The sequence below is a fragment of the Mustela putorius genome, unplaced genomic scaffold (genome assembly GCF_011764305.1).
Source record: "Mustela putorius furo isolate JIRA1106 unplaced genomic scaffold, ASM1176430v1.1 tig00003899_pilon_pilon_pilon, whole genome shotgun sequence".
NCBI classification, from domain to species: domain Eukaryota; kingdom Metazoa; phylum Chordata; class Mammalia; order Carnivora; family Mustelidae; genus Mustela; species Mustela putorius.
In genome coordinates, this window is record NW_025422048.1 from 117,394 (window position 1) to 143,165 (window position 25,772).

The following is a 25,772-nucleotide window of genomic DNA, read 5'->3' on the forward strand; positions in this document are numbered from 1 at the left end:
AGTGGTAAAAGTGGACATTCTTGTCCTATTCCTGAGCTTAGGAGAAAAGCTCTCAGTTTTTCACCATTGTGTATGATGTTAGCTGTGGGTTTTTCAAATGTGACCTTTATTATTTTGAAGTGTGTTCCTTCTAGACCTATTTTGTTGAGAGTTTTTATCATGGATGGATATTGTACTTTGTCAGACACTCTTTCTGCATCTATTGAAATGATCATATGGTTCTTATCCTTTCTCTTATTGATGTGATGTGTCACACTGATTGATTTGCAAATATTGAACCACCACTGCATCCTAGGAATAAATCCCACTTGTGTGTAGTGAGTGATTTTTTAAATGTACTGTTGGATTTGGTTTGCTAGTGTTTAGTTGAGGATTTTTGCATCTATGTTCATCGGAGATATTGGCCAGTAGGTCCCCTTATTTGTGGTGTCTTTATCTGGCTTTGGTATCAGGGTGATATTCACGTCATAGAATGAATTCGCAAGTTTGCCTTACATTTCTATTTTTTTGAAAATTTTGAGAAGAGAGGGTATTAACTCTTTTTTCAATGTTTGGTAGAAGTCCCCTAGAAAACCACCTGCCCTGGAGTTTTGTTTGTTAGTTTTTGATTACTGACTCATTTTTTTTTTTTCTGCTTATCAGTCTACTCAAGTTTTCTATGTCTTTCTGTTTCAGTTTTGGTAGTCTATATGTTTCTAGGAATTTATTCATTTCTTCAACGTTATATAACTTGTATGGCATACATACAAGAGAATAGCATTCTCTTTTTTTTTTAAAGATCTTATTTATTTATTTGACAGAGATCACAAGTAGGCAGAGAGGCAGGCAGAGAGAGGGTGGGGGAAGCAGGCTCCCCACTGAGCGGAGAGCCCAATGTGGGGCTCAATCCCAGGATCCCGAGATCATGACCTGAGCTGAAGGCAGAGGCTTTAACCCACTGAGCCACCCAGGCGCCCTGAGAATAACATTCTCTTATAATTGTATTTCTGTGATATTAGTTTTTATTTCTCCTCTTTGTGATTTTATTTATTTGGATCCTCTCCCTTTTTCTGATAAGTCTAGCAAGAGGTTTATCAATTTTGTTGATCTTTTCAAAGAAAAGCCCTGGGTTCATTGATTTATTCTATTTTTTTAAGTTTCCATATAATTTATTTCTGCTCTAATTTTTATTGTTTCCTTCCTTCTGCTGGTTTTGAGTTTTATTTGTTCCTGTATTTCTAGCTTCTTTTAGTGTAAAGTTAATTGTTTATACCCTTTGGGCTTTCAAGCTTTTAAAATTCCACGCTTTAAGTCCCGCTGGTTATATGAATTCATGAAATTGAGCCCTTCTCATTTCCAGAGCCAAATGTTATGGAGATTCATTTTCCCAGTGTGGGCTTTCAAGTGTGGAGTCTGCTTTTTGCCCTTCTGCCAGCCAGTGGCTCCCTTCCCACCACAGATGACTGTGGCCTGTTTTGCTCCCTACTGTATCTCCACCCTTCCTACCCTCTTCAGTGTGGCCTCCTCTCTATCTTTAATTATGGATGGGACACATGGGTAGTTCTGTCATTGAGTGTTTGCCTTTGCCTCAGGTCAGGATCCCTGTGTCCTGGGCTCAAGCCCCACATCAGGCTCCCTGCTCAGCGGGAAGCCTGCTCCCCCTCTCCCATCCCCCTTGTTCACGTTCCCTCTCTAGCTGTGGCTCCCTGTCAAATAATTAAATAAAATATTTAATTATGGAGTTTGTTATGCCAGTCTTCAGATCAGTTTTCTGGTTTATTTACTGGAACTGGACTAGAGTTGCTGAGCAAACAATAGGCCACCTTTCAGAGCACAAGCAGGGGAGCAGACAATCAGCAGGTGTTGTGAATATCTGAAAGAACTCTGGGTACCAGTGAAAGAAGGAAGAACTAAGAGCACATACAAGATGACAGTGAGGGATGGGAGCTTTTGCAGGATGACTATTTAGTGTGTGTCTCTATGGAAACATGTGGCTGGCTACCTGCAGATCATTTGGGAGCCCCATGTTGTGAGGGTTGTGGAAGGGTTATCACCAGGCTGAGGCTGCAAGGCCACAGAGGTACAAAATCCTGGGCCCCAAGGGGCTGACACTACCTGATACCTTCACATCTATGCAGTAGACTCCTGGCCAGGCCCGGAGAGACTAGCAAGAGAACCTCTTTCTCCTGTCCCTCTAGCGACCTCTACTGAGAAAGTTTAAGTATTGTGCTCACTCTAAAAAAACTTAAAAGGATCCTTATACATATACTATATATGGAAAGATGCTTTTGGAACTAAGAAGCAGTAAATAGGTAGCTAACACATACACAGCTGGTTTTGGCTTAGTAATATCAGGTTGAAAAGTATTTCATCTAGGTTCAAGAGGGACATTGTACTGCAATTTTTTTTTTGGTAACTTATTGAATATTTTGGTATTATACTGTCTTCATAAAACTCGGGTTTAGCAATGAATCTGTATAATATTAGTGTTATTTCCATCTTAAATGTTTGCTAGAATTTACTAGGAAACCTATCTGGGGACAGAGTTTATTTTATGGGATGGTTTTGAATATTCAGTGTTTGTTGTTGTAGATATAGAGCTAAGTAAGATTCTGTTTCCTCTTTAGTGTTTCTTGCAAGAAATTTTTACATTTTACCTAAGTTGTCAAATTTGTAGTCATAAAGTCATTCCTAACATTCTTCAATTCTTCTATTCTTCTAAAGTCTGTAGTCTCTAGTGATATCAGATGCTTGGCATTGGTAATAATTGCTCTCTTTTTTTCTTGTTGAGTCCAGGAGTTTAACAATTTTATTGGTCCTTTCAGTAAGCCATCTTAATGGTTTGTTAATTTTCTCCATTGTTTTCAACCTTATTGATTTATGCTCTTACCTTCATTTTTCACTTATTTTTATGTACTTTTGGTTTAATTCTCATTTTTCTAGTTGCCTAAGATAAAACCTAAGGTCATTGATTTTATACATTTACTCCTTTTAAATTATTTTTCCCTTTTAATTGTTTTATCCAAGTACAGTTGGCCCAGTGTCCCATTAGTTTCAGGTATATAACATAGTGATGGACAAGACTTTGGGTTATGCTGTGCTCAGCACAGGCATAGCGGCCGTCTGTCCCCATACCGTGGTATTACAGTACCACAGACTTTGTTCCCCTATGCTGTGCCTTCCATCCATGGGACTTAAATTCATCCCATAACTGGGAGCTGGTATGTCCCACTCTCTTTCACCCATTTTGCCTACCCCCAAACCCCTGCCCCTCTGGCAACCAGCAGTTTTACATTTAGTCTTTTATAATCATTTAAAGCTATAGTTTTGCCTCTCTTTTTTGCTATATCACACAAATATTGATATTTTGTTTGCATGATCATGAAGTACAACATATTTTCTAACTTCCCGTGTGTTTTCTTTTTTTAACCATGTGTTAACTAGAATTATGTCCTTTAATTTTCAAGTATCTGGGGGTTTTGTAGGTATCTTATTATTAATTCTAATTCAATTCTATCATCTCCAGCAAATATTCTATAAACTTGAACTTTCAGAATTTTATTGTGACTTAGTTTTTGGCCCAGCAGATGGTTTTTCTTGGTGAACATACCACATGCACTTGAAGAGCATGTGCGTATGTTCTGCATTTCTTGGTGTACTATTTTATAACTACCAATTAAGTCAAGGTATTTGATAGTATTATTTGATATTCTGTGTCCTTTCTATTTTTTTGTCTAATTGTTCTGTCAAGTGCTAAGAGAACAACATTAAAATACACAAATAATACTGGAATTTTTTTCTGTTTCTCCCTTTAATTCCATCAGTTCTTTTTTTTTTTTTTTAAATTTCTTTTCAGTGTAACAGTATTCATTGTTTTTGCACCACACCCAGTGCTCCATGCAATCCGTGCCCTCTATAATACCCACCAACCAACCAACCTCCCACCCCCTACCCCTTCAAAACCCTCAGATTGTTTTTCAGAGTCCATAGTCTCTCATGGTTCACCTCCCCTTCCAATTTACCCCAACTCCCTTCTCCTCTCTATCTCCCCATGTCCTCCATGCTATTTGTTATGCTCCACAAATAAGTGAAACCATATGATAATTGACTCTCTCTGCTTGACTTAATTTCACTCTGCATCATCTCTTCCAGTCCCGTCCATGTTGCTACAGAAGTTGGGTATTCGTCCTTTCTGATGGAGGCATAATACTCCATAGTGTATATGGACCACATCTTCCTTATCCATTCGTCCGTTGAAGTGCATCTTGGTTCTTTCCACCATTCGGCGACCGTGGCCATTGCTGCTATAAACATTGGGGTACAGATGGCCCTTCATTTCACTACATCTGTGTCTTTGGAGTAAATACCCAGTAGTGCAATTGCAGGGTCAGTCTATAAAGAACTCCTCAAACTCAACACACACAAAACAGACAATCATATAAAAAAAATGGGCAGAAGATATGAACAGACATTTCTCCAACGAAGACATACAAATGGCTAATTCCATCAGTTCTTACTTCATATAATTTGAATACCTGTTATCAAACACATACTTATTTATTATTTTTATACCTGATGAAATGACATTTTGTCATCATGAAATGTCCCTTTTTAACTTTGTTTTGTGGTCTCTTTTATCTTAAATTAATGTATCCACTTTAAACTTCTTAGGCTTACTTTTTGCATTCTATTTAATGTTCCATTCTTTTTTTCTAACTTATCTGTAGTTTTATATTTAAAGCATGGCTTTGTAAATATCATATACTTTAGTCTTACTTTTTTATCCTGACAGTCTCTTTGAATTGAGATATTTAGTGCATTAGCATTTTTAAAGCTTTAAAACATTTTTAAAGGTTTGATTTCTATACCATAAAATAATGTTTTATGTGGACAATTCAATAATTATTAGTATACCTACAAAGTCATGGAACCACCATTACAATCCAGTTTTTAGCCATTTCTATCACCTTAGAAATTTCCTCATGCCCTTTAAGCAGTCACTCCCCATTCCTGAGCCCCACCACATACAAAGCCTTTGATAGTTACTAATTTAAATTCTAAATTTTAATTTAGATTTTAGACTTTTTATATAAATAGAATCATACAATATATGGCCCTTCATGCCAGCTTTCTTTTACTTAGCATCCATGTTGTAATATGTATCAGTTTAGTTGCTGAGTTAGAATTTCATTATAAATATATCACATTTTGTTTATACATTCCACAATAACTAATATTTAGGTTATTTCTGGTTTGAGATATCCCTAATAATGCTGCCATGAAGATTTGTGTACATCTTTATATAGACATGTTTTCATTTCTCTTTGGTAGATTTCTAGGAATGTAATTGCTAATTCATATATTAAATCTATGTTTATACCTTTGAGGAACTGCCAGACTTTTCTACAATGGATACACCAGTTTACATTTCTGCTAGAAATGTATGAGGACTTCAGTTTCTATATATACTCGCCAACACTTGTCATTATCTGTCTTTTTTATTAGAGCCATCCTAGTGCATATGAGGTAGTATCTTGTTGTGGTTTTGATTTGCAGTTCCCTGATGACTAATGATGTTGAGCATCTTTTTATATGTTCTTGACCACTTATCAAATCTTTTGCCTATTTTTAAATGATATCATTTGTCTTGTTTTGAGTTTTTTAAATATTCTGAATACAAGTTCCTAATTCGATGTATTATTTGCAAGTATTTTTCTCCCTTTCTATGGCTTGTCTTTTTACTTTCTTGAATGTGTCCTTTGATATGCTTAAAGTTTTAAATTTTGATGAAACCCAAATTATCTGTATTTTTTTGTTGCTTATGCTTTTTATTTTGTATCTAAGAAGGTTTTGCCTAATCCAAGATCATGAAGATTTACTCCTATGATCTATAATAAGAGTTTTGTAGTTTTAGCTCTTACATTTATTTTCTAAATGTTTAGTTAATTTTTGTTTTTTATGGTGTAAGGTAAGACCAAGCCTCATTTTTTGGTATATGGATGTTCATTTGTCCTGGCAGTATTGTTGAAGAGATTATTCTTTCCTTTGTTGAACAGTCTTGTGCTCTTATTAAACAACAGTACGTAGATATATGGACTTATTTCTGATTCTCAATACTGTAATATTGACATAATGTCTCTCCTTACTCCTGGTCCACTAACGTTTACTATAAATATATTTTTATTTGTAATGTTTTGTTTTCTCTTTGCCTCATCCATTTATTTTCTCTGTTCCTCCTTTCATATCTTCTTTTTTTAAAGATTTTATTTATTTATTTGACAGAGATCACAAGTAGGCAGAGAGGCAGGCAGAGAGAGAGGAGGAAGCAGGCTCCCTGCTGAGCAGAGAGCCCAATGTGGGGCTCAATCCCGGGACCCCAGGATCATGACCTGAGCTGAAGGCAGAGACTTTAACCCACTGAGCTACCCAAGCACCCCCCTTTCCTATCTTCTTATGGATTGCTTTATTATATTTTTGTTTATGCACCACATACCTTTTTTTCTGGCAGCTTTCAAGATTTTCTCTTTATGTTTGGTTTGCAACAATTTGACTGTAATATTCCTAGGTATGGTTCTTTTTGTATTCATCCTAATAGGAATATTCTCTGAGCTTTTTGAATCTGTAAGTTTATGTCTTTCACCAAATTTTGATCTTTATAATTTCAAAAAAATTTTTTTGCCCCATTTTTTTCTCTTCTCTTTCCAGAACTCCAGTTATATACATATCAGACCTTTTAATATTGTCCCACAGTTCCCTGATGTTCTGTTCAGTTTCTTTTCAAATGTTTTTCAATCTTTAGATAGATGAGATGAAATTACTATTTCCAAATTAACATATCTTTAGCTGTTAACACTAATCTGTTATTGTTAAGCCCATCTAGTAAATGTTTTAATTCAGATATTGTATTTTTCATTTCTAAAATTTACAATTCATTTTTTATACTTTTTATTTCATTGTTAAAAGTTTCTATCCCTTCATTACAAGCATATTTTTCTTTACCTAATTGATTCAGTGAAAATACCTGCTTTAAAATACTTGTCTGATAATTCTAACATATGAGACATCTCAGGATTGATCTTTATTGTCTTTTCCCTTCAAAAGAGGTCACATTTTTCTGGTTCTTGTTACACTGAAAAATTTTGAATTGTAATTTGGAGAATGCGAATATTATGTTGAGACTCTAGATTCTGTTCTATTTCTCCAAAGAATGTTGGCTTTTGTATTTAAAGAAAAAATACTGGGTATTTACCTCAAAGATACAGATGTAGTGAAAAGAAGGGCCATCTGTACCCCAATGTTCATAGAATCAATGGCCACAGTCGCCAAACTGTGGAAAGAACCAAGATACCCTTCAATGGATGAATGGATAAAGAAGATGTGGTCCATATACACTATGGAGTATTATGCCTCCATCAGAAAGGATGAATACCCAACTTTTGTATCATCATGGATGGAACTGGAAGAGATTATGCAGAGTGAAATAAGTCAAGCAGAGTGAGTCAATTATCATAGGGTTTCACTTACTTGTGGAGCATAAGGAATATCATGGAGGACAAGGGGAGATAGAGAGGAGAAGTGAGTTGGGGGAAATCGGAGGAAGAGACGAATCATGAGAGACTGTGGACTCTGAGGAACAATCTGAGGGCTTGGAGGGGCAGGGGGTAGGAGATTAGGTGAGCCTGGTGGTGGGATTAAGGAGGGCACATATTACATGGAGCACTGGGTGTTACAGGTAAACAATAAATCTTGGAACACTGCATCAAAAACTGATCTACTGTATGGTGACTAACTAAACAAAATTTTAAAAATTAGGTAATTAATTTAATTGTACTCAACATTCAAACTCTGTTTTTAATAGCTCAAATTCTAGAATTTAGGGGGTCATCCATTCAGGTATTTGAGCAGAGTTTATTTAAACATAGAGTTTGGTGCTCTCCTTCTCTGATTCCTTTACAGGATTTTCTCTTCACTTTTTGGTGGCTGTGGTTGCACCAAACCTATCCTCTGGTTTTTCAGGCCAGAAAAACTGAGCATTCTTTTGGGGTTTCAGCTGCCCAATATAGTGCAGGTTGTGGCATGCCCTCAGGCTAGATGTCATGAAAATAGGAAACTTACCCAGTACAGTTCCTTCCTTCTAAGTGTCAACTCAACTCCAGAGTCTACTTCTACAGTAGCTTCAGGTAGATATTTTTTGTAATTAATCCAGAGTTTTTAATTGTCACCTGTGAAAGGAAGGGGCTGATCCAATAGGAGTTTACTAGTTTACTTAGCCATTACCAGAAGCAGAACACAGTGCTCAGTATTATTTAACAAAATAAAAATATAGCATGCTTTGTATATAAGTAAGCTTTTTCTATAAATGGGATATTGTAACAGATACAATGACTATTCAAATTTTAAAATTTATTAAACTTTAGAACAAAGGATAATTATATGGTTTCACTTATTTGTGGAGCATAACAAATAGCATGGAGGACATGGGGAGTTAGAGAGGAGAAGGGAGTTGGGGGAAATTGGAAGGGGAGGTGAACCATGAGAGACTATGGACTCTGAAAAACAATCTGAGGGTTTTGAAGGGGCAGGGGGTGGGAGATTGGGGTGCCAGGTGGTGGGTATTATAGAGGGCACGGATTGCATGGAGCACTGGGTGTAATGCAAAAATAATGAATACTGTTATGCTGAAAATAAATAAAAAATAAATTTAAAAAAAAAGCTTAGTCTAACCCTTTCCTCCAAGTCTGAATATAGCTAAGACTTTTATGGTTTCTAGGACTTGTTTTTATAGTTTGAGAGAGCTAAATAGTGTTTATTTTAGCTAACATTATAGACCTTCTGTGTGTCAGGCACAGTGTTAATGCTGTGTTATATAATCCTGATAACTACATAAGATTGTCGTTGTTATTCTCAGTTTTCAGATGAGGAAACTGAGGATCAAAGAGAACAAATAACTTCTTTAAGTCACACATTTGAACTGGGATTGTAACAGTGATCTATCTGACTACAGTGCCCATCATCTTTCACTTATACCACAGTACTGAAATCCATCAAATGCATTTTCCATTCAATCACTGAGCTCTCTTTATTTGCAAGATATTTGTCAAGTCATAATAGGAATAGCTTCATTAACCCTTCCTAGCTTATTTTATCAAAAAAGTATCAGCTTTATTTGCTGTCCTGTACTTCCAGGACTTTCTTACATCATATCAAAGAAGAAAAAAAATTTAAATTGCACAATAATATAATAATGTCATCTTGTGCAAAAATCCAGAAATCATTTTATTCTAATCAGAAAAGCATCACAAATCCATTTTACTAATCTATAATAAACTTTTTCTGCTGCTTTCTGCTATTGTAATGCCTTAGAAAACAACATCATCTAATAAAGTGGATACCATATCCCATGTGACCATGGACAAATCACAATCCCTTATTGTTTTATGTTTATTATCTATAAAATAAGATAATAATTGATAGCTGTGTAATACTTACCTCATAGGATAATCAGATTTCAAAACCACTCTGCTGCTTATAAACTGTGTGGCAGGTTTAATCTCTGTTTCACTTGCCTTACATGTAAAAGGAGGCTAAATGACTTTCCCTTCTAGATTGATGAAAGGAATAAGGATTAAGTAAAATAGCTTTGTGTAAATGCGAGTAACATACCATTGAGGTTTTCTAGAAGTGACAATGTCAAGACCCTGGTAAATATGCTTCCTAACCCCATTTCCCTATCATGTCTCCTTGAAGCCTGGGATAATGGACTGTTATATGCATGCTTTGATTTTATTCTTAAAATAGCTCTGTGAGATAAGGTAAACAGATATTATGCACATTTTACATAAGAGAAAACTAAGAACATTGGCAGTAATTGTGTCATGTACTATCTAACAGTAATGAATACTATCTGATGTCCAAAAAGGATACCATTAAATATTTATTTCTCTTTAAAAGAATACCTTTGGCAGTATCTATTAAAGCAGAGCATACACATACCTTATGACCCAGAAATTCCATCCTTAAGTTTATATTATAAATGACTATATATGTTCACCAAAAGACAAGTAATAGTATGTCCCTAGCAGCACTATTTATTTTTTCCAGTTTGATTGACATATAATTGACCTAAAACATTGTATTAGATTAAGTTGTACTACATAATGCTTTTGTATATGTATATATTGTGAAATGATTACCACAGTAAGTTTAGTTAATATCCATCACCACAGTTATAATTTTTTATTTTTTATCATGACAACTTTTACAATCTACTCTTATCAACTTTCATATATGCAATGTAATATTATTAACTATATTCACAATGCTGTACATTATATCCCCAGAACTTACTTATTTTATAACTGGAAGTTTGTGCCTCTTGACCATCACCTATTTCTTACATGCCCCCATCCCCACCTCTGGGAACCACCAATCTGTTCTGTTTTAATGAGTTCAGGTTTGGGGGTTTTTTTAGTTTGTTTGTTTGTTTAGATCCCACATATAAGTGGAATCATACAGTACTGTCTTTCTCTGTCTGACTTATTTCACTTACCATAGTGCCCTCAAGGTCCATCCATGTTGCCACAAATTGCAAGCTTTTCTTTCTTTTTATGGCTGAATAGTGTTCCATTTTCTTTATCCATTCATCCATTGATGGATAAATAGGTTTTTATGTCTTGGCTCATCATAAATAATGTGGCAGTGAATACATGTATCTCTGAGATAGTGATTTCATTTCCTTCAGACATAGGGTCAGAAGTGGAATTTCTGGATCATATGGTAGTTTTAGTTTTTAAGAATATTATTTTGAGGGGCACCTGGGTGGCTCAATGGGTTAAGCCTCTGCCTTCGGCTCAGGTCATGATCTCAGGGTCCTGGGATTGAGCCCCACATCAGGTTCCCTGCTCAGTAGGGAGCCTGCTTCCCCCACTCTCTCTGCCTGCTTCTCTGCCTACTCGTGATCTCTGTCTGTCAAATAAATAAATAAATAAAATCTTAAAAAATAAAGAATTTTATTTTGAGGGAAGGAGAGAGAGAGAAAGAGATAACATGCATGCACTTGCAAGTGGCAGGGACAAGAAGCAGGGCAAGAGAGAAAGAGAATCGCAAGCAGGCTCCATGATCAACATAGAGCCTCTCACTGGGCTCAGTCTCATGACTCTGAGTCATGGCCTGAGTCAAAATCAAGAGTCGGTGGCTTAACTGACTGAGCCACCCAGGCACCCTGGTAGTTTTATTTTTTTAATTTTTTTGAGGAACTTTCATACTGCTTTTCATAATAGCTGGGCAAATTTACATTCCCACCAATAGTGAACAAGGATTCCCTTTTCTTCATATCTTCATAACACTTGTTATCTCTCATCTTTTTTTTTTAAGATTTTTATTTATTTGACAGAGAGAGATCACAAGTAGGCAGAGAGGCAGGCAGAGAGAGGGAGAGGGAAGCAGGCTCCCCGCAGAGCAGAGAGCCTGATGCGGGGCTCGATCCCAGGACCCTGGGATCATGACCTGAGCCGGAGGCAGAGGCTTAACCCATTGAGCCACCCAGGTGCCCCTGTTATCTCTCATCTTGTTGATGACAGCTATTCTAGCAGGTGTGAGGTGATATTTCATTGTGGTTTTAATTTGCATTTCCCTGATGTTTAGTGATGCTAAGTACCTATTCATGTTGGCTATTTATATGTCTTCTTTGGAAAAATGTTTATTCAGTTCCTCTGCCCATTTTTTGTCAGACTCTTTGTGTTTTTTGCTATTGAGTTGTACAAGTTCTGTATATATTTCAAATATTACCTCCGTATCAGTTATATGACCTTTTTTAATTTAGATTCAATTAGCTAACATATAGTACATCACTGGTTTCAGATATAGAGTTCAATAATTCATCAGTTGCATATAACACCCAGTGTTCATCACATCCCGTGCCCTCCTTAATGCCCATCACCAAATTACCCCATCTCCCCCACATCCCCTCAAACAACACTGTTTGTTTCCTGGAATTAAGAGTCTCTCATGGTTTTTCTCCCTCTCTGATTTCTTTACATTATGTTTTTTCTTCCCCTCCCCTATGATCCTCTTCACTGTTTCTTATAGTACACATATGAGTGTAACCATATGATGATTGTCCTTCTCTAACTGACTCATTTCACTCAGCATAATATGCTCCAGTTCCAACCATGTTGATGGCCCCTCCACCAGAAGACAGACTGGAAGGAAAGGTGAATGATAAGCTTATTTCCAATAGGGCTGTAAAACTCCAGCACCAGGAGAAAATAATATAGGGAGCTCCAGGTGTTCCCTCACGACTTGCTTACACTTCAAGATAAATTTTTTTGTTTCTTTTTTAGTTTCTTATTCTTTCTTTTTTTTTTAACCTGCTCCCATTTCAAGTAGATTAGTATTTCCCAACCTATGTTTTGAAGTTTCTTAACTTTTATTCTTTTTCACATGTATGTTTTATAGATTTATGTCCCATACTAACCCATTTTCCACTCAATTCAGTTTTATCTTGATATATACATAAGTTCTGATTTCTTTGCAGTTTTGGGATTTGTGTTTTCTAACACAGAGACCAAAAATCAAGCAGGAACAGACAGATTATCCTGCTCTGTCCACCCTGAGAGATTATACTTTCTCCTCCCACCCCTCTCCCTTTTTTCTCTCTTCTCTTTTTTCTTTCTTTTTTATTGTTTTGGATCATCTTGGCTTTGATGGCATATATGTGGTAGATTTTGACCACTTTAGATTTTTTTCTCCCATTCTTTAAGTTGCCTTTTCATTTTATTGGTTTTGTTATGCAGAAGCTTTTTAGTTTGATATAGTCCTGCTTGTTTTTTTCTTTTGTTGTCTTCCCTTTACTCGTCAAATTCAAAAAAGATCATTGTGAGGGTGTGTACCCGCTATGTTTTCTTCTAGAAGTTTTATAGTGTCAGACTTACATTCAAGTTTTTAATCAGTTACATACAAAGAAAACCCCATATGTTAATAAAAAATGAAAATAAAATAAAATTTTAAAAAGACATAAGGTGACAGAGTGGATAAAAACACAAGATCTATCTATATGCTGCCTACAGGAGACTCGTTTTACACCTAAGGACATGTACAGATTGAAAGTGAGGGCATGGAGAAATATTTATCGTGCAGGTGGATGTCAAAAGAATGCCAGAATAACAAAACTTATATTGGACAAAATAGATTTTAAAACAAAGACTATGACAAGACACGAAGAAGGTCCCTATATAATAATAAAGGGGACAATGCAACATGAAGACATAATAATAGTAACTATACATGCACCCATTATGGGAGCACCTATATATATATAATACTTAATAACAAATATAAGGGAACTAATCAATAGTAATACAATAATAGGAAGGACACTTAACACCCCATGTATATTAATGGACAGATCATGCAATCTGAAAATCAACAAGAAAACAATGGCTTTGAATGAGCCACTGGAACAGATTAACATAAATATATCCAGAACATTCCATCCTAAAAGGGCAGAATACACATTCTTTTCAAGTACACATGGAACATTCTTCAGAATAGATCATGCATAAGGCCACAAAGCTAGTTTCCACAAATTCATAAATATCAAAGTCACATCATGCATCTTTTCTGGCCACAATGCTATGAAACTAGAAATCAACTACAAGAAAGATTCTGGAAAGTGCATAAATACATGTAGGTTAAATAACATGCTACTAAACAATAAATGGATCAACCAAGGAATCAAAGAAGAAATCCAAAAGTACATGGAAACAAATTAAAATGAAAACACAACACTCCAGAACCTTTGGGATGCAAGAGGAAAGTTTATAGCACTACAGGCCTACCCACAGAAGTAAGAAAAATCTCAATTAAACACTAAAGGAGATAGAAAAAAGACAAGATAAGTGCAAAACTAGCATAAGGAAGTAAATAATAAATATTAGGGCAGAAATAAATGGTATAGAAACTAAAAAAATAATAGATCAATGAAACTGGGAGCTGGTTCTTTGAAAAGATCAACACAATTCATAAAACTCTAGGCACAGTCATCAAAAAGAAAAGAGAAAGGACTCAAGTAACTTCAATTACAAATGAAAGAGGAGAAATAGCAACATCACGGAAATACAAATAATTGTAAGAGAACATTATGAAAAACTTTATACCAATAAATTGGACAACCTAGAAAAAATTGGATAAATTCCTAGAAACAAATAGCCTACCAAAGCTGACGTAGGAAGAAGTAGAAAATTTGAATAGACTGATTACCAGCAAGGATATTGAATCAGTAATCAAAAAAACTCCCAATGAACAAAAGTTGAGGACCAGACAGTTTCACAGGCAAATTCTACCAAACATTTAAAGAAGAGTTAATACCTATTCTAGTTGAACTATTCCCAAAAAATAGACCAAGTAAAACTTCCAAATTTCATTCTATGAGGCCAGCATTCCTGTGATACCAAAACCAGATAAAGACACTACTAAAAAACAGAACTACAGGTGAATATCCCTGCTGAACATAGATGCAAAAATCCTCGACAAAATACTAGCAAACATAATCCAGCAATACATTCAAAAAATCGCTCACCACAGTCAAGTGGGATTTAGTCCTGAGATGCAAGGGTGGTTCCATATTCACAAATCAAAGTGATACATCATATCAATGAAAAAAAGGATTAAAACCATATGATCATTTCAATAGACACAGGAAAAGCATTTGACAAAGTACAATATCCATTCATGATAAAACCCTCAACAAAATGGATTTAGAGGGAATATTACCTCAACATAATAAAGGTCACATATGAAAAACACACAATGAACATCATACTCAATGGGGAAAAACAGAGCTTTTCTCTTAAGGTCAGGAACAAGAAAGGGATGCCTACTCTCACCACTTTTAGTCAGCATAGTACTGGAAGTCCTAGCCACAGCAATTAAACAACAAAAGGAAGTTAAAGGCATCCAAATTGGTAAGGAAAAAGCTGAACTTTCACTCTTTGCAGATGACAGAATACTCCATATTAGAAAACCCAAAAGACTCCACCAAAAAAAAAAAAAAAAACCTGCTAGTACTGATAAAGGAATTCAGTAAACTCACTGGATACAAAATGAATGTACAGAAATCTGTTGCATTCCTATACACTAGTAATGGAGCAGCAGAAAGAGAAATTAAGAGAACAATCCCATTTACAAGTGCACCAAAAATAATAAGATACCTAGTAATAAACTTAGTCAAGAGGTGAAAGACCTGTATTCTGAAAATTATAAAGCATTGAGAAATTGAGGACAGCATAAAGAAATGGAAAGACATTCCATGTTCATGGATTAGAACAGTTACTGTTAAAATGAATATACTACCCAAAGCAATCTGCACATTTAATACAATCCCTTTCAAAATACTAACAGCATTTCTCACAGAGCTAGTACAAACCAATCCCAAAATTTGTATAGAACTACAAAAGACCCCCCAAAATACAACATTTTAAAGGAAAAGAAAAGCTAGAGGCATCACAATTCCAGACCTAAGTTATATTACAAAGTTCTAGTGATCAAAACAGTATGGTACTGGCACACAATAGACACTAGATCATACTAGTGATCACTACAACATAATAGAAAACCATGAGATAAACCCTAAATTATATAGTCACTTAATCTTTGACAAGACAGAAAAGAATACCCAATGGGAAGAAGACAATCTCTTCAACAAATCGTGCTGGGAAAACTGGACAGCAAAATGCAAGATGCAAAAAAAAAAAGAAAGAAAAAGAAAGAAAGAAAAAGAAACTCAGCCACTTTCTTTCACTGTACACAAAAATAAATTCAAAATGGATTAAAGACTTAAATGTGAGACCTGAAACCATAAAATCCTAGAAGAGAGCACAGGCAGTAATGTCTATGACACTGGCCATAGCAAAATCTTTCTAGGTATGTCTCCTGAAGCAAGGCAATTAAAAGCAAAAATAAACTATTGGGAATACATCAAAATAAAAAGCTTCTGCACGTCAAAGGAAACAATCAATAAAACTAAAGGCAACCTACAAAATGGGAGAAGATATTGCAAATGACATATGCAGTAAGGTTTAGTATCCAAAATATATAAAGAACTTATATAAATCAACACCCAAAAAACCAAATAATCCAATTTTTAAATGGACAGGAGAAATGCGCAAACATTTTTCCAAAGACATACAGATGGCCAACAGACACATAAAAAGATGCTCAACATCACTCATCATCAGAGAAATGCAAATCAAAACTACAGTGAAGTATCACACCTCACACAAGTCAGAATGGCTAAAATCAAAAACACTGGAAACAAGTGTTAGTGAGGATTTGGAGAAAAAAGATTGCTCTTGCACCATTGGTGGGAATGCAAACTGCTACAGCCACTGTGGAAAAAATAGAAATACCCTACAATTCAGCAGCTATATTACTAGGTATTTACTCCCACCCCCCAAAAAAACTAATAATTCAGAGGGATGCTTACATCCCAGTGTTTATTGCAACATTATTCACAATAGCCAAATTATGGAAGCAACCCAAGTATCCATTGATAGATGAATGGATAAAGAAGATGTGGTATACACACACACACACACACACACACAAAATGGAAATATGATTCAGCCACAAAAAGAATGAAATCTTGCCTTTTACAACAATGTGGACAGAACTAGAGAATATAATGCTAAGCAAAGTCAGTCAGTCAGAGAAAGGCAAATACCATATGATTTCACTCATATGTGGAATTTAAGAAACAAAGCAAACAAGCAAAGGAAAGAGAGACAAACCAAGAAAAAAAGACTCAACTATAGAGGACAAACTGTTGGTTACTAGAGTGGATGTCAGTGGCAGGATTAATGAAGTAGGGGATGGGGATTAAGGAGTGCACTTGTCAAGATGAGCACTGGATAATGTATGGAATTGTTGAATCACTGTATTGTACACCTGAAACTAATATAACACTGTATGTTTAACTATATTAGAATTAGAAAATAAATGAATGAATGACACTCCCAATAAACAACGTCCAGGACCAGACAGCTTCACTGGTTAATTCTACCAAACTTTCAAAGAAGATTTTCATATTTATCCTCAAACTCCTCTAAGAAATTGAAGAAGGAATGTTCCCAAACTCATTTTATGAGGCCAACATTACCCTGACACAAAGAATAAACAAAGACATCAGAAAAAGGAAAGGAAGGAAGGAAGGAAGGAAGTTAATTAGTTAGTTACAGGTCAGTATCCCTATGAACATAGATCCAAAAATGCTCAACAAAATATTAGCAAATTAAATTCAACAGTATTTTAATAGAATCAAGTGGAATTTATCCCAGTGTTCCAAGGATGGTTCAATATCTGCAAGTCAATCAGCTATGGGTGTGTGGCAAGATTTAATATATGGAAACCCCTAAAGACCACCAAAAAAACTGTTAGAACTCATAAACAAATTCAAGGTGCATGGTTCAAGAGTAATATAAAAAATTTGGTTGCATTTATATACACTAACAATGAACTATAAGGAAGAGAAATTAAGAAAACCCCATTTAAAATTGTATCAAAACCAATGAAATTCTTAGAAGTAAATTTAACCAAGAAAGTAAAAGATTTATACACTGAAAACTATAAAAATTGATAAGAGAAATAGAAGAAAGCACTAATAATGGAAATATATTCCATTTTCATGGATTGGAAGAATGAATAGTTTAAATTTCCATATTAGCCATAGCAATATACAGACTCAGTGCAATCCCTATCAAAATTCCAATGGTGTTTTTCACAGAAAACAATCTAAAGAAACAATCCTAAAATTTGTAATGAACTCCAAAAGACCCAAATAACCAAAGCAATCTTAAGAAGAACAGATCTAGGAAGGAGAAGAAAATGGTGGCAGACTAGGAGGACCCTAACCTTGTCTCATCCCACAAACACAACTATATAACTATCAAATCATCCTAAATCCCCATGAATTGACCTGAAGATTGACAGAACAAACTACACAACCAAAGGGAGAGCAGAGGCCACATTGAAGAAGGTAAGAAGTGTGGAGATGTGGTTTAGAGAAGAAATGGATTACTGGTGCTGTGGAGAAGAGCTGTGGTCATGGAGAAAGGTGAGAGAGAGGAGCACATGGGAAGGCACAAGGAGAATGTTTCCCCAAAGCCATTGGCTTGGAAAATAAAAGGGGCTTAATTTCATGATTCTTGCAACCAGCAAGGCTTAAAGACTAGAGTTTTAAAGTTCAGCAAGCCTGACTACAGTAGAGCCCAGAGGGCACAGCCCTGCTCCTAAAGAAAAGGCAGATAGCATGGAAACAGCAATTTGAAGAGTGCCTGGGACACACAGGTGGGGGGAAGATTATTTGCTCTTCTCAGAACCCATCCATCCCTGATAGGCAGCATTTGGGGAGATGCCTCTCTCGGAACAAAAGAGCTGGCTGGCACCATTGCCCAACCCCATCACTCAGCATAAACACAGAGTCACCAGTGGGAAACAGTGCAGTGCTGACACAGGCTACTAAGTTGAATATACCAAGCCCCATGCCCCCGCACTCTGGCAGGACTGCCCTTCTCAATCAAGCTTGTTTCAGACTCAGCATGCCAGACCCCTCCTCCAAAAGACCAGCTCAAAGCACTGCCCACACCACATTTCCCAACTCCAGAGCAGACAGTTAATATTCACTAAATTCAGGCCAGGGACTAAATACTGCCCACTGCAGGCCAGGAGAGCCTTTGTACATGACTGACTTAAAAGATAGAGCAGCCAAAACACAACAGCAGAGCACATACTACACACACCAGAGACAATCCTTGAAGCTCCACGGCCTGGGGAGTACATGACCTCTTCTTCATAAGGCCATTACTTTCAAGAGCAGGAGAAATAACTGGCTTTTCTAAAACAGAGAAGAAGGCAGAGACATAGACAAAGTGCCAAGTTGGAGGAATTTATCCCAAATGAAAGGACAAGATAAGGCCACAGCCAGAGACATAAGTAAAACAGATATAAGTAACATATCTGATGATGGAGAATTAAGGAAGAGTCATAAGGATACTCACTAGGCTTGAGAAAAGACTAGAACATTTCACTGATACCCTTACCACAGAGATAAAAGAATTTTTTAAAAATCAATCAGAGATGAAGAATGCAATAAAAGAGACTGGAAACAGGCTTGATGCAATGAACAGCAGGCTGAAAGAAGGAGAGGAATGAATTAGTGACCTAGAAGAAAAAATAATGGAAAATAATGAAGCTGAAGAAAAGAAAGAATGAAGAATAAGGCTACACAAGAATAAACTTAGAGAACTCAGTGACTCCATCAAACATAATAACATTCATATTTATAGGAGTCCCAGAAGAAGATAAAGAAAAGGGGGGATAATTTTTATCTCAAAAATAATAGCTGAAAACTTCCCTTCCTTTTCTGGGGACGGAAAAAGATATCCAGATCCAGGGGCTACAGAGAACTCTCATTAAAATCAACAAGAGCAGACCAACACCAAGGCATATTGTAGTTAAATTTGGCAAATTTAGTGATAAAGAAAAAAATTTTTAAAGCAGCAACACTAAAGTCCTTAATTTACAAGGGAAGACCCATAAGTTTAGCTGTAGACCTCTCCGGAAACTAGGCAAGCCAGAAAGGAGTAGCATGATATATCCAACATGCTGATTGGGAAAAATCTGCAACCAAGAATATTCTCTAGCAAGGCTATCATTTAGAATAGGAGAGAGAGTTTCTCAGACAAACAAAAACTAAAGGAGTTAGTGACTCTATAAACCAGCCCTGCTGATAGTTCATTGTTAGTGTATATAAATTATAGGGGACTCCAAGTGGAATGAAGAGACCAAAAATGACAAAGACAAGAAAGGATCAGAGAAATTCTTCAGAAACAATGACAAAACAAGTAATAAAATGGCAATAAATACACAGCTAATAATTACTTTGAATGTAAGTGGACTAAGCACTCCAATCAAAAGGCATAGGCTGGGGCACCTGGGTGGCTCAGTGGGTTAAAGCCTCTGCCTTCAGCTCAGGCCTTGATCTCAGGGTCCTGGGATGGAGCCCCGCATCGGGCTCCCTGCTCAGCGGGGAGCCTGCTTCCTCCTCTCTCTCTGCCTGCTTCTCTGCCTACTTGTAATCTCTCTGTATCTTTCAAGTAAATAAATAAAATCTTTTTTTAAAAAAAGGCATAGGCTGTCAAGAAACAAATAATCTGTTTTTTTTAAAGGGGGGGGCAGAAGACATGAGTAGACATTTTTCCAAAGAAGATATACAGATGACCAACAGAGACATGAAAAGAACCTGCTCAACCTCACTCAGCCTCAGGGAAATACAAATCAAAGCCACAATGAGATATCACCTCACACTAGTCAGAATGGCTAAAATTAACAAGTCAGGAAATGACAGATGCTTGTGAGGATGCGGAGAAAGGGGAACCCTCCTGCACTGTTGGTGGGAATGCAAGCTGGTGCAGCCACTTTGCAAAACAGTATGGAGGTTCCTCAAAAAGTTAAAAATAGAGCTACCCTATGATCTAGCAATTGCACTATAGTTTACTTTTTACCTTGTGTATCCACTAACAAATCATTATAGTTATAAGTGACTTTACTACTTTTGTCTTTTAACCTTCATTTATAGATTTATAAGTGATTACCCATGACTATTACATTAGAATATTATAAACTTAATTATATATTTACCATTACCAGTGAGATTTGTACTTCTCATGTTTTGTTGTTCCTAATAAATGCCTATTTTAGCTAATAGCAGTCACTTTAACATTTCTTATAAGGCCAGTCTAGTGGTGATGATCTTTAGTTTTTGCTTTTCTGAAAAACTCTTGATCTCTTCTTCAATTCTGAATAACAACTTTGCTTATGGTATTCTTGGTTGGAAGGGTTTTTTTTTTTTTTCTTTCATCCCTTTGAATCCTACCACTCCCTTCTGACCAGCAAAGTTTTTTGCTGAAACATCTGCTGTAGTCTTATGGTGGTTCCCTTGTATATAACAAGTTGTTTTTCTCTTCTTTTAAGATTATCTCCTTGTCTTTAACTTTTGAGAGTTTAATTATTTTGTGTCTCAGGGTAGGTCTCTTTGGAGTCCTCTTTTGGAGATTCCATGGGCTCCCTGGATGTAGCTTTCTCTTCCTCTAGTTTAGTTTTCTGTTATTTTTTCAAATAAGTTTTCTGCTCCTTTCTCTCTTCTCCTGGAACCCCTATAATGTGAATATTGGTCTGCTTGATGGAGTCTTATAATTCCCTTAAGCTATCTTCACTCTTTCATTATTTTTTTTTCTTTTTGCTTCTCTGAATTCTTGCTTTGTGTCTTTGAGTTTGCCGATATTTTCTTCCACTTTATGTAGTCTGCTCTATTGACTTTTTCAACTCAGTTATTGTATTTTTCAGCTCTGATTCCTGCTTGGTACTTTTTAATATTTTCTGTCTCATTGTTGAAAGTCTCACGTTGTCATGCATTGGTCTCCTCCATTTATTCATTTTTCTTTCTCTCTGTGTGGTTTCTGCATAGTAAATACAATAGCTACCTCTCCCAGTTTTGATATAGTGGGTCTTGTGTAGGAGATGAACCTTATCATTCAGCTCAGCCTTAGCTCTTGGCTGTCTTGCAAACCTTTGTGATTTTCTAAGCACTTTCTGTGGTTTTAGTGGCTCTCGTAGTTGAAGGTGTGTCAAGACCTGTCAGTCTCTCAAAGGAGAGGATCTTAGTCAGCACCTAGATGCAGGATGATTGGAAGCGAGACCCTTGGTTAACAGCTTTTAAAGTATGCAAGCGGATTTCTTTCCAGGAAAGACTGGGAGCTGGGCATTTATTTCTGTATGCTCCCTTTGCGATGAGCCTTGGGTAGATAGCCAATTAAGAAACATTTCTTTGTTTGTTACTGTCCTATAGAATCGTCACTAAAGCCCCACTGGCTGCTGAAGCCAGGTGATCAAGGGGTGTATCCCCTGGACAGCAGCCACAGAAGCCAGAGGGAAATGTGGGAATGGTGCCCACTGGCTTTCTTCATCTCCAGGGAGGAGTGCAGTCTGTCCCTAGATGTGTGCCAAAATAGAAGTATGACCTTCAGGAAGCAGCTTTTGAAGTATGCAAATAGGCTTTTATAGAGAAAGACTTAAGATATGGGTGTTTCTGTCTGCTGTCTCTATACTAGGCCTGAGGAGTTTTCCACAGTGAGTCTTCATAAGCCCATTAAGAACTGTTTTCTTTGTGTTCTATAACCAGGTGGGTCTCATGGATGAAAGCCTCATTGTCTTCTAAAGCTAGGTATTTGGGGGGTCCATCCCTCATGCAGATCTTTTTTTAATATTTTATTTATTTGCTTAACAGAGAGAGACACAGGGAGAAAAGGAACACAAGCAGGGGGAATGGGAGAGGTAGAAGCAGGCTTCCCACCAAGCAGGGAGCCCAGTGCAGGGCTTGGTCCCAGGACCCTGGGACTGTGACCCAAGCTGAAGGCAGAGGCTTAATGACTGAGCCACCCAGGTGCCCCTCATGCAGACATCTTAAAAGTTTGGGCACGAAGTGTTGAGTCCAAACTCTTCACTCCTCAGGGAGAAGCTTGGAGTTGTGAACTTCCTTCTGATTGCTGAGCCAGGGGTGGGTATATGATAAGATTGTATTTCAACATTTTCTACCCATTTGATATGGGTTTTTTTTTTCTTATCTATCCAGTGTGTAGGAGTCACTCCACTAGTTTCTGGATTTCTTTCAGAGGGAATTGTCCCACGTGTAGCTGTAGATTTGGTATATGTATGGGGAGAGGTGAGTTTGGGAGATTCCTATGTTGCCATCATGGACCAGAATCACCAGCATTATTTGTAATAGTCATGAACTGGAAACTACTCAAATATCTATCAAAAGTAGAATGGGTGAATAAATCTATCTATATAACACAACAATGATGAACCTTCTAAATATAATATTAAATGAAAGAATCCAAACACAAATGAATATATACTGTGGTATAATATTTGTAAAATGTTTATAAACAAGCAAAACTAATCTTTGGTGACAGAAGTCATGATGGTAGTTATCCTTGGGTTAGGGGAAAGACAAAATGGAAAAGGGGGACAAGGGAGTGTTCTAGGGTGTGGGTAATGATCTTTTTATGGGCCTGGATGATAATGATATGGATGTGTTTACATCATGAAAATACATCAAGCTTATGATTTGTGTACTTTTCTGTATATGTACTAAACTTTAATAAAAGTTTAATTTACCTTAAGTAAAAAAGAAATCCTTTAAGTAAAAAAGAAAGCCTTTAGCAAAGACTTTTCAATGATTTCCCATAGTACTCAGCATAAAACACAGAATCCTTACTATGGCCTATAAGGCTATACATGATCTGGCCCATGGCTACTTCCTCCACATTATTCCTTATCATTATTCCCCTTGTTTACTCAGCTCCAGCCACATGTTACTGTTCTGCAAACATAATAAAACTCCTTTCCATCCTAATGCTTTGTACTTACTGTTCCCTTTTCCTGGAATACTCCTCTTAACTTGTCACATTCTTGGTTTCTCATCATATAGGTAGCAGCTCAAATGTCACTTCTTCAAAAGAGTCCTCACTCAACATACTCCATCTGAAATAGACTACCCAGTCACTTTTTATCACACTACAGTATTTTTCTTTATAGCATCTGTAACTAGATATGTATTTATTACTTGTTCATCATCTGTCTTTCTTAATAGAACATAAACTCCCCAGAGGCCAGGATCATGTCTGCTCTGTTCATCACTGTATCTTTAACACCTGACACCTTCTAGCACATATCAGCTGCTCATGTAAATGTAAGATTTGAATGAATGAGTGATGATCACTGGGTAAACTGTCAGGTATGGCTATAGCTTGGATTTTCCCCATAAAGGGAAACACCTGAGAAGTTTTAAATCATTCTGCTAAAAAGAAAGCCTTGTTAGTATAACCTCTCTTGCCCACCTCAGCTTAGTGAATAGAAAACCCAGATCTTTCCCCATTGCTTTTGTAAAATTTGGCAAAGAGAATGTACTTTAGATAAAACGTGATATCCTAAAATGGAAGAAACCAGCTGGAACTTACTTCTATCTCCTACCTCTAGATTCTCCAAAGGAAAAAAATATATATATGGTCAACAGGCAATAGTGCTCCTTTCTGCAATCCTATAATTCCCAAGAGAACATTAATTTATTCTCACCTCATCTCTAGGACAAGTAATGAATATAGACAAAGCCTTAAATAAAATTGCTCAATAAGCAAAAGGTGTCTTTAACATGTGTTTGAGGATATCGTTTCTTCTCATGATTTCATCTTAGATACAACAACTATGACAGAGCTGTCATCAATACTGTACCTTATGATGTTGTCCATCGTTGGTATGCAGCACACCGGACTCTGACAGTAGAGTTGAGGAGACCTGAGAATGAGTTTTGGGTCAAACTAAAGCCTGGCAGGGTGGGTGCCCAGTGCTAAAGATGTCAAGTAAGCTTGTTATACTGAAGCAGTGAATAATGGGTAATTCTTTAATATGTGAATCACAGTCTTGCAAAGGTAAAAGTGAAAAGAGTCCCAGGTATTGGATCTGGTCCTGCCATTCACTGAATTATCTGGAAGCAGGTCCCGCAACATATGCAGGCATCAGTGACTCAGTGGCTCTATATGTATAATGAGGGGGTTGAACTTATTTTTTGCTCTTGTTATAGCCTCTGAATGAAGAATATCTTCAGCTTAGCATAAAACATAATGAAATAATTTAACTCTTTGAGAAAGTATATATTAAAAATTAAGCAGAAAAGAAAATGAAGCCAGTTATCTGATTTGCTTTGATAAGAGAATAATTACTCAAGAAACATAAGCTCCTCAAGTGCAGGGCCTAATTACCTGCTATTACCTTTGTAACTTCCATGCAGCCTACTACAGGGCTATGTACATTCTAATCTCCAAATGTTTGATCTCAAAAAGAAAGGTACCTCATTGAATGTAACTAGAGAACAACCTAAAGATTTTCTTTTAAGTGATCTTTTCTGATTTAGAGTTCCTTTGGTCTGTTGTTCTGATGGTGTTTTTTTCTCTCTTTTTGCCCATTCACAGGTCCTATTTATAGACAACTGGCGTGTCCTACATGGCAGGGAATCCTTCACTGGCTACCGCCAACTTTGTGGGTGCTATTTAACAAGGGATGATGTATTAAACACTGCTCGTCTCTTGGGGCTTCAGGCTTAAAATTGACAGCATTAAGATTATGAACACACCTGGTACCCTGGCTACCAGAATTTCATATCAGCAAAATAATACTGTGTCAAAATCTACCTCAAATTGTCTCCTTATCTCATCACACAAAACAGAAGTTGCAACTAGAACTAGTTAGAAGGAAATGCATTTTAGGAACAAAAGTCTTTATAAAGTAGCAGTTTGCAAGATGCTTAGAACACCTTAACACTCTTAAAAGTCATTGAGGACCCCAAAGTATTCTTGGATTTGGGTTATACCTATTGATACTAACTGTAATAAATATTAGGACTGAAAAATGTTGAAAATTCACACACTCCTCCGTATCAGAGTGATGGCATCATCACATGCCATATAGCCTTTGGAAAAGCCCTCTCTACATTTGCGAGATAATAAGAGTGGAAAAGGAAAATATCATCTTAGTGTTATTATAAAAAATATTTTTAATCCAGGCCCACTGAAAAGGGCTCAAGGATCCCTCCAGGTGTTTTCAGACCACGCTTTAAGAACCATTGGGCTGGAGGATACCTTAGGACAGTCTTGTACATAGATTATGGATTAAAGAGTTTAGCT

General features: G+C 36.5%; 1 protein-coding gene across 2 annotated transcripts in view; it reads left to right on the forward strand.

Moving 5' to 3' along the window:
* TMLHE (trimethyllysine hydroxylase, epsilon) overlaps positions 1–25,279 on the forward strand; it is a 96,193-nt gene extending 70,914 nt beyond the window's left edge. The window contains exons 7-8 of one of the 2 annotated variants that reach the window (XM_004779282.3): positions 24,287–24,452; positions 25,062–25,279. In XM_004779282.3, coding sequence (XP_004779339.1) covers positions 24,287–24,443 — 157 coding nt within the window. In that variant the 3' untranslated portion in view covers positions 24,444–24,452; positions 25,062–25,279. The remainder of the gene's footprint in view (positions 1–24,286; positions 24,453–25,061) is intronic. The other variant, XM_004779281.3, reaches the window with a different exon arrangement.
* The last annotated feature ends 493 nt before the right edge of the window (positions 25,280–25,772 follow it).